At 42.7% G+C, this 12842-nt stretch overlaps 2 protein-coding genes across 2 annotated transcripts; both read left to right on the top strand.

Moving 5' to 3' along the window:
* The first annotated feature begins 593 nt into the window (after positions 1-593).
* On the top strand, positions 594-7877 carry asb10 (ankyrin repeat and SOCS box containing 10). Its single transcript, XM_077558959.1, has 5 exons — positions 594-918; positions 1638-1905; positions 3289-3793; positions 5522-5635; positions 7692-7877. Exons 1-5 carry the CDS (start codon positions 594-596, stop codon positions 7875-7877), a joined length of 1398 nt encoding a protein of 465 aa, XP_077415085.1.
* Positions 7878-9974: 2097 nt separating this feature from the next.
* gbx1 (gastrulation brain homeobox 1) lies at positions 9975-12322 on the top strand. Its single transcript, XM_077558577.1, has 2 exons — positions 9975-10521; positions 11432-12322. Exons 1-2 carry the CDS (start codon positions 10071-10073, stop codon positions 11947-11949), a joined length of 969 nt encoding a protein of 322 aa, XP_077414703.1. The 5' UTR covers positions 9975-10070; the 3' UTR covers positions 11950-12322.
* Positions 12323-12842: the final 520 nt, after the last annotated feature.

The following is a 12842-nucleotide window of genomic DNA, read 5'->3' on the forward strand; positions in this document are numbered from 1 at the left end:
ATTGTGATGTGAAATGAAGCGATAGCATTTCCTTTCAATTCTGGCCTCCTTCGCATTCTGCCCGTCAAGTAAGCACTTCTCTCATCTTATGCACTTCAGAGGCTGTACAACCCTGGGATGGTGAAAAATTACATTGTACTTGAAGTCTGGAGGCACTTATCTGTATAATATATCAATTGGTACTTCAGATTAAGATGAGCAGGTTATATTTCCCGCAGTGGTATAGAAAATTCACTTCACACCAGTACCCATGAGCGCATATTATTTTTGTTTTGAATATGATCATTTAGAAAAAAAAAATGAGTAGCATGTCATCGAAAATAGTTTTTTATTATTAGAAGTCAGGATGGCTGCCAGGCAGCAAGGCTTGATAGCTGTGTCTCCTGTAGCCAAAGGTCTGAGTGGCAACACGTGAGACGAAAATAGCTTTACGGTGTCAGTCTGCAGTGAGGGCTTCATACCAAATATCAAAACAACCAGCACTGAGCAGCTGCTAGGCAAACTGTTGACATTGTCCAACGCGAGAGACTTTGTTTTCTCTTTGACTCGACCTCACTTTTTTTTTTTCCTTTTGCAAGACAAAGCTGTTCAGTATGTCGCGAGGCAGCTTCGTCTTCACATCGAATGCTTTGCGGTCTCTCCAACTAGACGAGGACATGCTGGAGAGACACCAGCGCAAGCAGCGCTTGGCCTCCTATCATCTGCTGAGTCATGCTCTAAAGAAGGAGTCCTGGGACAGGACGCCTTTGAGGTCCAACGTTGCGCTGAGGCCGGCCGTGTGCCGAGACGTGGTTATCCAAAACGCTGTGTACACGGGCAACCTGGAGGCTATGCAGCGCCTCTTTCCTCAAGGATCCGCCGCCAGCCTCATCATCGAGCCGCAGGGTGGGGAGATGCGCTGGGTCGCCCGGGGGGAGGGTAAGAGACGACATCTGTCATCATTAGGGTTTAATTTAGGAATTCGGCACGTGGTAGGTGGTAGCCTAATTTATGAGGATTGTGTTGTCGAGAGACCTGCTTTCAATGGGGGCATGCATGCCGTTGACTTGTTCCGTACTTGTGATAGTATGCAAATCACGAGCAGCACGCCACCAGGTCAAGAATTGTCATTTTAATGTTGTTCTATCCTTTGACTGGTCACTGCTTACGTGCTTGACCCAAGATTGGCTCGAATCTGCTCTGGCGTGGTTTACTGGGTCATATCACATGACCTCCTGAAATAGCCCCGTCTGCGCAAACAACACACATAAGCACGTTTATCCTCACGGAACAAGTGGTGAGCTAGTTAGGCAGAAGCAATGGCTTACGTGGCGCCAAAGGTGAAGTGGCGCAAGCCAAAGGCGTTTCGTAGCGACGTGATCGCCACAGCCAAGGCTACAGGTTGCGTGCTGCAGTTTTGGAACTCCCTGCTTGTGGGCGACGAGCTGACGCTGGTCAGCATAATAGATGATGACGAATACGTCTACCTGATTGACGCTACTTATGACAACAGCAACATAGACGAGTGGACCAATTTCAGATTTAACTACAGAAGCTTGAGTAGGTTTTTCAGACGGTTACGAATACTGCCAGTGGAGAGACTGACTTGTTAAAATGGTTGAAACCATAAATCTGATTGTCATTCTTTGTCCCGGCAGGGCTTTGGTCGCTGACATATGAGCAGGAGCTGACAACGCCACTTCATGTCACGGCCGGACGAGGCTTCGCTGAGTGCCTGAAACTCCTGCTGCAACGAGGAGCCAGTGTCGACCTGGCGCCAGGTGGCATCACTGCCTTGCACGAGTCCTGTGCCCACTGCGAGCCAGAGTGTACCAGACTGCTGTTGATCCACGGCGCCAACGCCAATGCTGTCTCAGAGGACGGCCGTATGCCTTTGCATTTGTGCTTCAGTCCCGAGTCCTTAGAGTGAGTATTGTGTGGAGCAAATTAGCATAAATGCTTGTAAATTCAAGTTGAAAAAATGAGAAAATTTTACATCATGATTGTTTTCTGGATCTGTATTTGACACCTTTGCTTATTGGTCTCAAGAATGGACACAGGGGGAAAAAATGTACGTAGTGGCAAGTTATATATACAAAAGCAGCGATGGGCACAAGTCTTGAAGCCAGGCCAAGTCCAAGTCAATGGGTTCCAAGTACAAGTCCCTGACTATGAATCCAAGTCAAGCCCTGCAAGTCCCTGACCATGAGTCCAAAACTGCCCTTGGTTGTGCTAGCACCTTGATTCACCTAGCAGGCTACAACACGACTCAAACACATTGTCCTTCTTTGAGCGGTGAAGAGATGCTAGCATGCTAATATGAAGATGTGTCCATTAACACACAGTCTAATCTGTTTACATTACGTCAACATGAGGATTTTCGAGCAAGGTGTAAACAGCTCATCATCATCAACATCACAAAATACAAGGAGCCAGCGCAAGAAACGGTTCACTCTCAGAGAAGCTAACTACAGTTGTAGTGGTAAATGCTAACTGTTGGAAGTGTTATCGTTAATCTGTAACCCGTAAACCATTTCATCCATATGGCAAATTCACAGTTCTACTCCTGTGAACCTCCATCTTCAGATGTGCCAAGTCCCAAGTACCTCCTTCAGTACGGTGCGCCACCATTAAACGGTGAAAAGATGCTAGCATGCTAATCAGAAGATGTGTCTGTGAACACACAGTCTAAACTGTTTACATTACGTCAACATGAGGATGTTCGAGCGAGGTGAAAGCATGTTCCCTTCATCTCATTAACTGCAGATGCTATCGCTAGTAACATGTATACATCACAGAATACAAGGAGCCAGCGCAAGAAACGGTTTACTCTCAGAGAAGCTAACTACCGTTGTAGTGGTAAATGCTAACTGTTGGAAGTGTTATCGTTAATCTGTAACCCGTAAACCATTTCATCCATATCGCAAATTCACAGTTCTACTCCTGTGAACCTCCATCTTCAGATGTGCCAAGTCCCAAGTACCTCCTTCAGTACGGTGCGCCACCATCAAACGGTGAAGAGATGCTAGCATGCTTATCAGAAGAAGTCCCCGTGAACACACAGTGTAATCTGTTTACATTACGTCAATATGAGGATGTTCGAGCGAGGTGAAAACATCTCATTAACTGCAGATGCTATCACTAGTAACATGTATACATCACAGAATAAAAAAAAAGGAGCCAGCGCAAGAAATGGTTTAATCTCAGAGAAGCTAACTACAGTTGTAGTGGTAAAACAATGCTAAATCATAAACCATTGCATCCATATGGCAAATTCACAGTTCTACTCCTGTGAACCTCCATCTTCAGATGTGCCAAGTACCTCCTTCAGTACGGTGCCGCCATTAACGGACGCACTGTAGATGAAGACGACACTCCCTTGCACGTGGCAGCCAGGAACGGTCTGACGGATCACGTCGAGCTCTACCTGCGCTACGGAGCCGCTGTGGACAAAACCAACGACGAAGGCCTCACTCCCCTGAACGCCGCCTGCGCCCAGCCGCAAGAGTTTCAGGACCTCAAGCGCTACTTCAGCTTGTGCCAGATTCTGATGAAGGCAGGGGCCGACATCCACACTGAGGACCAGGACAAACACACGCCCCTGCACCTGGCGTGCAAGAATGCCAATGCAGACTTGGTTGAGCTGTTGTTAGCTAACGGGGCCAACGTTAACGACATGGACTACGGCGGGGAAGCCCCCATGCACAACATCCTCAAGGTGGTCTGCTACAAGCTTGCCCATGGTCCTGAGAGGGTTGTCCGTGCCCTGCTCAACCACGGCTCCATCCGAGTGTGGCCTGGAGCGCTTCCCAAGGTCGGAACGTTTTTTGTGGTTCGGTTTTGTGCAGAATGAATTGTGTTTCTGCTGTAAACGGTGCTTGTCGGGACTTGAGGTTTTCGATTTCACAACAGAGATCCTTTCCTACCATGATGACGATGTTATGCAAATGTGTATGTAAGTTGCGATCACTAACACTTGTGCAGTAGTAAGTCATAATCACAGTAAAAAATTGTATTTAAAATCGGGGTGTCAAAATTAGTGCGTTCATTTTGAGTTAATTTAAAGTTCCTTTACCGGCTCCAGTACAGGAAAGCCTGTACTGGGGGAACTCCAGTGGCAACACAGCAGATACGTCCATGTCAAAATTGAGCAGTAATAAATTTGACAATAATTCATATATTTATGGAGACTGGGGTCAAATTGTATTTTCCAATTTTAAAAAATACTGAATTTCATAAGCTACTTCATGTTAAAGATTAGATAATTCTTAATATGAAAAGAAAAAAGCACTGAGCTGTCACCAATGTCTTACAAATGCAATTATGCCATCTAGTGGCAGAAAAATGACATCAATACAAATCAATATCACACTCGTTTTTTTACAGTACAGTACATCTTTTTAATTTTAACTCAATTTTGTGAATTATTATGAAATTGCTGTATCAATGACAAAAAAAATGCTGCTATATTTCTATTAGTTTAACACTTTTTCCCACTTTTATGTTCAAAAGAGAATGAAAACTTAGACAAAAATATTTTATTGTACATTAAAAACAGATACAAAATGTGCAATTATAGTTAACTATTGAAGTCATGTGATTAAGTCAATCCCCCAAAAATTCTTGACAATACTATGTTCTATGAAGCCCCACTAGTCTAAATACAGTGTTCTGGTTAATATTGCATTAGTGGAATATGAGTAAAGCAGCAAAATCTAACAGTTTTTATCCATATCAGAAGGCAGACATTTTGCGAAAATGACATCACAGTTGCTCAGGTTTCAGGTAACAACCAATCACAGCTCAGCTTCAGAAAACAGGTGAGCTGTGATTGGTCGTTGCCTGAGCCTTGAGCAACTGTGATGTCATCTTCAGTCGACAGCAAGTGGCAAAATGGCCGCCCCCTGAGATGGGTAAAAACAGCTGGATTTTGCTGCATATTTCACAAATGTAATATTAATCAGAACGTTATGTTTAGACTAGTGACATTATTATCAAGAAATGTTTAAGGTGGACTTTCCCGTTTAAGAAGAACCCCCAGTACTCCTTTTGGTTGAAATTCAGGTAGCAGCAAAGGAGTGTTGTTGTCAGGATCCCATTCTAGTTTTGACAGAAGTTTCGAGTCAATGATTAGCCAATTGCTAATTAGCCATCAATGTGTCTCATTTTCCATCATTAGTGAGCACTGCACTTTCACCACCTTGACTCGGTCTCATTTCCAAGACCCCTCAACTTGCCGATCCTTCGCATTTCCCGACACAACACGGAGCGTTGCTCGCGCCGCAGGAAGCAGACTCACAACTACGAGTGCACCCACGTGCACCAGACGAAACGCCTGCTTTCCTAATTAGGCAAGTGTTAATAGGAGATTAATTAGCACTAATTGCATAATTTCCAGTTAGACCCCCGGAGGGAGCCCCAATCTGTTCATTTCACAAGTGTTTAATTACTTTATTTCTTTTGAATCTATGGCGCTCGCTCACAAACTCCGGATAATGGCTATAGTTTGAATCCTGTTGCGTGTTGTGCTGTTGATTTTCAGGTTCTGAGTCACTGCTGTCAATCTCCGCGCACCATTGAAGTGCTGCTCAACGCCTACAGTCACCTCAAAGTCACTGACACCTGGGTCGAGTCTGTACCCCCCGAGGTCTTCAAGGCAAGTTTACCAGCGGGTGGTAGAAACCACGGCTTTGTACAAAATGCTTAGTAGGGTACTCACATGCTGATTTGTAACATCTTAATGGATTTGTATAATATGTGGCATTTCACACGTGGGAAGAAACGTGTGTGGCGTACTTGAGATGACACCACTTTGTTGCATTACCAAGTCTGACCTGTGAGAGGCAGCATGGTGCCACAGGACATCAAGACTGGAGGAAATTTCAACCATGGTGTTGACCACTCACATAGGCAATTGCAATCGTAAATATTGAACAGATTTAACATGGCCCCAGCTGTTTTTTAATGAGCAAATTGGAGAAGACAAATCACCCTTAACACAGCCCACACCAAAGGATAATTGCTCAGGATAATCTTTACCTCTTTGAGCGCCGTTCACGTGAATTGTCGTCAACGAGGATCCTATCGAGGAGCGCCAACGGCCGAAATTGTCGTCAACTGTGTTTTTTTGTTTTGTTTTGTTTTATGGGAACGGCCCAAGAAAAGTCTTGACCAGGTCTGGTTTGAACATTAAAAGCAGGGAAAGTAAAAGATAAAAAATCAGCAAAAGCCATCAGATGGCATCTTGGGGTCTCATTTGGATGAGATCACCATGAATGAAAACAATGCATTTTCATGAGCATGGCATTCGGAAAGTTGACTGTTACAAGCTGCTTGTGACTGATAAAAGTGTTTGTCATAAGTCTACGACAAAAAGTTAAACACGAGAGAAAAGATGACGGAGATTATTTGACTTTCAAAGTAAAAGTGATGATATAATGTATGCACATTAAGGGTGTCAAAATGAGTGTGTTAATTTTGAGTTAATTTAAAGATCGTTTAACGCCACAAATTATTTTAACGCGTGCTTAATGACCGCCCCTTACTTGGAAAGCCTGTACTGGGGGAATTACAGTCGCAACGCAGCAGACGCGTCCACGGCAAAATGTAGCTGTAATAAATTTAATAATAATGCATACATTTGTGGAGACTTGGGTCAAGTTGTATTTTACAATTTTAAAAATGTGCAGAATTTCACAAGTTACTTCATGTTAAAGATTATAAAGCGCTTAATATGAAAAGAAAAAAGCACTGAGCTGTCACCAATGTCTTACAAATGCAATTATGCCATCTAGTGGCAGAAAAATGACCTCAACACAAAATCAATATCACACTCTTTTTTTACCGTACGGTACATCTTTTTCATTTTAACTTAATTTTATGAATTAATATGAAATTACTGTATCAATGACTAAAAGATGCAGCCATGTTTCTATCAGTTTAACTCCCCCCCATTTTTATGTTAACAAGAGTATGAAAAGTTTAAAAATATATATTTTATTGTACATTTAGAACAGATATAAAATTTGCAATTAATCGTGAGTTAACTATTGAAGTCATGCGATTAATTACAATTAAAAAAATTAATCGGCTGACACCCCTAATGCACATACATACATGCACATACATGCACACACTACTAAATAATACTACTGCTGCTATAAAATAGTGTGGAAATAGTTTGTAAAGTTTGTGAAATGTAAATATGCTACGCTCATGATTATTTATATAGGCTACATAATTTGACCATCAAAAGCACATTTTCATTGTTGTTGGTATTTTATTTATTTATTATAAAAATGGGATAAGGTATAAACAAGCTTTTTTTGTGATGAAAGAAGAGAATCTAATCTTTCATTTGGTAGTTTCTGTGTTTACATTGTCATAAACACAATATTCTGGAAGCCTTGAAGGATCAATGAGAATTATGTATTTATTTATTTGAATGTGTGGCATTGAAAGAGTCAATTGATTTTTATGGAAAGAGACGAAGACCACTCAAATTAGGGCCGGTTACCGGTATAGGGGTACCACGACCTGCCATTTTTATCTGAAATGTTGCCTTTAAAGATCCTTCATCAACACAATGCTGATTGGCTACTTTTTATCTTAATGTACCAAACGTCGCACACTTGCTTTTAAAATACGATTCATTTACAGCAAATAAATAAATAACAACAACTTCTCCTTTTTTTGCCTGTGTGCTCAAGCAGGAGCACCAGGAGTTCTACGAGTCGGTCTTCTCCCTGGCACGGACTCCTCGTTCCCTGCAGCACTTGTCACGCTGCAAACTGAGGGTCTTTCTGGAAGGGAGACTCAACAAGGTGGTCCCAAAACTACACCTGCCCACCTTTATCAAGAACTACTTGCTTCTGGATTACAGAGGTTATGTCCACTAATTAAGCACTTTGAATAAGTCCTGATGAAAAATGTGATGCTGCTAGAAATCAATATCGTATGAGTTTGATTGGTCTTGACTTCAAACTTTATGCATGTTATATTTTGCACCGCGAGAGGGCGCTAGAGACTTGACGTGATGAAGTATTGCAGGTAGCGCTTGTTTCCAACCATCCATCTTCTATTCTGCCCGCTTCTATCTTCTATCTATTTATCTTTACCTTCGTAATTGAGGAGTTTATTTCTAGTTTTTTTTTTTTTACCTGTAAATATTTTCATGTTGATGTGAATGTCCTACTTTGCCACATTATCTCTAATAAACTTAAAATGGAGGAACATACCATTAGATATTTAGCAATCCAGTTAGTTGCCTTTCATTGCCTTCGTTATGTTTTCTTTTACACAATATTTTTTATTATGATTTAGTGCAAAATTGTGTGTATGCCCACTATTTTTTTCCCCACTGGATTAGAACGCTTTTCAAGATCGGCATGCATTTGAGGAAAACACAACGGGTGTATCGTGGAAGAGTTCATTAATTTCAGTAGCTTCGTTCAAAAAGTGAAACTCACAGTTGAAGCATGTTTTCATTCATAAGTGATAAACAGTACATCAACATGAATCAAATAAAACCATATTAGTTAAGGATAGTGAATCATGGAGTTGACTTTTTGACTTGAACTGTACTGAAATAAATGACTTTTTCCATGATATTCTAATTTATTGCGATGCTCCTAAAAATTATGTTTGAACAATATATTTTTAATGAAAGAATGGGAAAAAAGTTTTATTTTAAAGTGAAAAAAATATTTTTCTAAATAGTTTCCATCTTGCTCTCTCCAATGAAATCCGATTTGAATTGGTATGAATAAAATAAATACTTTCAAATATTTATTTTACATATACTTGCAGTTTAAATGCCCACAAAATAATGATGATTTAAAAAAAAAAGTTTTGTAATCACCATTAGCTATATAGTTAGCCAGTTACATTTACTGTTAAAATAAATATGTAATATAAACAATTTGCATGTTTTGGAGACGCCCAATAATATCCTACTGTACCTATTTTATTACGATGCAAGACCAAATGAGGGCAGCCTGAGTTTTGTTCTGCGGTCACGCTGCAATTATGAGCAAGAGGCTGTCCGGGGCCCTCAACTCCTAATCAGGGTGGGCTGTGATATGATGTCGGTGTCGTGCGTGCAATCACACGAGCGTTTGGAGAGCTCGGCCACCCGGGACTCAATGGGGCTAATCATCATCATCGTCGTCATCATCATCATCAGCTCCCGCATGGACCGCCATTTGCAAGCTGGCATGATCTGACGCTGCCTCAACACCAAAGATGTTGTTTTTTTTTATCGTTAGCCCCAGCACAGCAAATAAAAAATATTGCTTATTTGGTCAATTTGAAAGCATACAGATCCCCCTGCTCGAGCCCCCTTCAAATAAATGTGACTTCGGCCATGTTGCAAACCCACGCTGCAGTTGACCTCGCGCATTCACGCCTTTTATCTGAATCTAATTTTCCCAAAGTATCTCTCTCCAGGGAACAATTGTTGCCGCACTTCTTTATCCGGGGCCAAACACATTGTTTGGAGGGGCCCTAAGAGAGTCGGGGGAGGTGGGGAGGGGGACATCTGCCTCTCCTCCGCCCCTCCAGACTTCAACCGAGGAGGGGGGCACAAAAGGCTTGGTTGTTTTGAATCCACGGTAATTGCTAATCATCAATCAAAATTAATAATAGCTGATTGGCTTGGTGTGGTCGACGGTGATAGAAGGGGAAGGACTTGGTTTGGGGGGGGGGGGGGGGGTGCGAGGCGTGCAGAGGGGGTGGGGGTCCCCATTGGGAAACGACCGCCTCTCAGGACGGCCAAAAAGTCAGAGGCTGAATAAGGAAATGAAGCGTAATTTGAGGAAGATGGATGAGCCCCCAGGGACCGGCACCCCCCTCCCCTTTTCACATGATAACCAATGCGCTCGCTCTCGCCCTCCCCTCTCTCTCTCTCTCACATCACAGAGGGAGGAGTTGCCAAAGAGGTATAGAGCCCGGGCAGCGTGTGTTTATGTGCCAAATAAGAGGGGCACAAAGGGGGGAGCACAAGCGGACTGCGCAAAGTTGTCATAGTTCCACTTCCGGGGATGCGGCTCAGGATCTACTTGCGAAAAGTTTGACATTTTGGGGAGAAGAAAATGCAGCGACCAGGAGGGCAAGGGACTGCCTTTTCCATCGATTCCCTCATAGGGACCCCCCAGCCCAGGCCGGGACACCTGCTCTACACGGGCTACCCCATGTTCATGCCCTACAGACCGCTGGTCATCCCGCAGGCCTTGTCGCACTCGCCTCTGTCGTCCGGGATTCCTCCGCTGGCGCCGCTGGCTTCGTTCGCGGGCCGCCTCACCAACACCTTCTGCGCCAGCTTGGGCCAAGGTGTGCCATCCATGGTGGCCCTCACCACCACCATGCCCAACTTCTCGGACCCGCCGGACACTTTTTACCCGCCGCAGGAGCTGCCGGGCCCGCGTCTGAGCGCCGCGGAGCCCGGCGCGAGGAGGCAGGAGAGCCCGCACTCGGACGAGATGCACCGCCGGGAGAAAAGCGCAGACTTGCTCAACTTCTCGGAAACTTTTCAGACGATATCAGGTAAACGTTGAGCTCATTAATTGTGCTCGTATGTTTACATACCCTGCTGAAATAGTTTGATATTATTTTTCCACGTTAATTTATGAGTGATGTCTGAATTCAACGGGGGCCAGCTGCATTTTCGATTATTCCGAAAGTTCAATTTAGGTCCCATTAAAAATAAAACGCGCGTGCCTGATCATTACACAAATTCTACCAGGTTATATAATGTAAGCATAAGACCAACTTTTGATGGTTTAATTGATGAAAAGCTGTGCGTAAAAGCGTATTAATGTGCGTTAAAGTCATTGTGTTGTCAGAATGTAGGGCACGTTGCCGGTCGCGGCAAAATATCCACTTCAATATAAACGTAGCCTATATACGAGCACAACCTTTTGAGCACTTTGGATGATTTCAAGAGATGAAAAGTTGTGCGTAAAAACGTAACACGTGTGTCATGGTGTGCCATGTTAATGACAGTTTTTTGTTTCATAATTGACGACAGATTATTGAAAAGATTTGCACATGTGTATTTTATACACTTTAAAAAATACTGTATACACTTTTTTCAAAAATATCCAATTTTGGTAGGCCTATAGCCTACAAAAAAAAAAAAAAAGACCGACCAGGGACCCAACTTGGTGTTTTATATATATATATAAAAAAAAACCGTATACAAATAAATAAACAAACAAATAAATAATAGTTGTTTTGCAGCCTACTAACAAACCCAAAAAGTTGGGTAAAAGTCGATCCAATTTTTCGAGGAAAATTGTCTTATTTTTGACCCAATATTTTTAAGAGTGTTAAACACATTTTATGAAGCTATATTTTAATTGTTCTACCCCTCCTAAAAATAAAAGAGTCAACTTCCCCCCTCCACATTGCTGCCTGCACTGAACTTTTTCTCGCCCCCACTTTTTCTCTCCAGGCGAGACCAAACTGTACAGTTCCGACGACGAGAAAGCGGACCTGAAGTCCGGCGAGGCCGCGTGCAGCGACCGCGACGACAGCTCGGCGGACAGCGAGAACGAGAGCTTCTCGGACGGCAACACGTGCGGGCCTCTTTCCCAGAAGGGCAAACTGAAACTGGGGCCCCACGACGCGCTGCCTCCCGGCGCCTCCTCGGCGGGCAAGAGCCGCCGGAGACGAACCGCGTTCACCAGCGAGCAGCTGCTCGAACTGGAGAAGGAGTTCCACTGCAAAAAGTACCTTTCGCTCACCGAGCGCTCGCAGATCGCGCATGCGCTCAAGCTGAGCGAGGTCCAGGTGAAGATTTGGTTCCAGAACCGCCGCGCCAAGTGGAAACGCATCAAGGCCGGCAACGTCAACAACCGCTCGGGGGAGCCCGTGAGGAACCCCAAAATTGTGGTGCCCATCCCGGTGCATGTCAACAGGTTCGCGGTAAGGAGCCAGCACCAGCAGATAGAACAAGGGACGCGGCCGTGAACGCTGTGACGTCATCAAAAAAAAAGAGAAAAAAAAAGAGAGAAACACTTCAAGAGACTCCAGCATGAAGCACAAACTGGAGCGAGGACTGGAAATATGCTGTCACTTTTATTTATTAATTTGTAAATATGTACATAGAAAACAAAACAGTACAAATGGGCACTATGAAAAGAATGTGTAAAGATCTTCTTTTTTTTTATATTTATATGTCAGGTCAAAACTTTCTGTTGTTTGCATGTCATTTTCTCATTTAGTGGTGAGTCTGTTTTAACTTTCTTTTCTTTTTTTTGTGGTCATTTTGTACAATTTGCATGTAAGAATTTGTTTTGGAATAACCACATTGGATCAAGAAACGTAAATGACAGGGACACGTGTAAAATCTAGTGAGCTAATAAAGCCATTTATATAATCAAGTCTGATTCTACTTTGAATATTTCATTAGGACACTCATAATTCACATTTTGTGTGTAAAACAAATGAAAAATTGGGCCATAAACGTTAAAAATATATGTTATATATTTTTTTAACTGTTGCAAATAATACAAACATTTCTTGTTTTAGATTTTTTACAAAACGCGACATAAAATACTTGTGCTTCCATTTTGTTTGTTTACACTGTGAATCTAAAATGTCGATAAATTAATTAGTTAATTGATTTAGTGATTACAGCTGCAGTGATTGGTTGGCTTTAAAGAGGTCACGTGGACTGATGGAGCACCTGGGCTCGTTTAACACTAATGTCAACTTCTTCATTCACGATTGTGAAAAAGATTAGAAAAAAAACAACATCTACAATCTGAAACAATTGATGCAGGATGTTACGTAAATAATTATGATTAGATAGCAGAGCAGTATTATTTGTAGCCTATGAAAAAATATGATGCACATAATGT

This window comes from Vanacampus margaritifer, chromosome 2, assembly GCF_051991255.1.
Source record: "Vanacampus margaritifer isolate UIUO_Vmar chromosome 2, RoL_Vmar_1.0, whole genome shotgun sequence".
NCBI classification, from domain to species: Eukaryota; Metazoa; Chordata; class Actinopteri; order Syngnathiformes; family Syngnathidae; genus Vanacampus; species Vanacampus margaritifer.

What these genes read in the sequence shown, in the direction of transcription:
- asb10 (XM_077558959.1), top strand. Translation starts at nt 594, where the DNA reads ATGTCGCGAGGCAGCTTCGTCTTCACATCGAATGCTTTGCGGTCTCTC. An exon ending in CTGGGTCGCCCGGGGGGAGG is followed by an intron (nt 919 to 1,637) that starts GTAAGAGACGAC and finishes TTGTCCCGGCAG; the next exon opens with GGCTTTGGTCGCTGACATAT. An exon ending in TACCCCCCGAGGTCTTCAAG is followed by an intron (nt 5,636 to 7,691) that starts GCAAGTTTACCA and finishes GTGCTCAAGCAG; the next exon opens with GAGCACCAGGAGTTCTACGA.
- gbx1 (XM_077558577.1), top strand. Translation starts at nt 10,071, where the DNA reads ATGCAGCGACCAGGAGGGCAAGGGACTGCCTTTTCCATCGATTCCCTC. An exon ending in AACTTTTCAGACGATATCAG is followed by an intron (nt 10,522 to 11,431) that starts GTAAACGTTGAG and finishes TTTTCTCTCCAG; the next exon opens with GCGAGACCAAACTGTACAGT.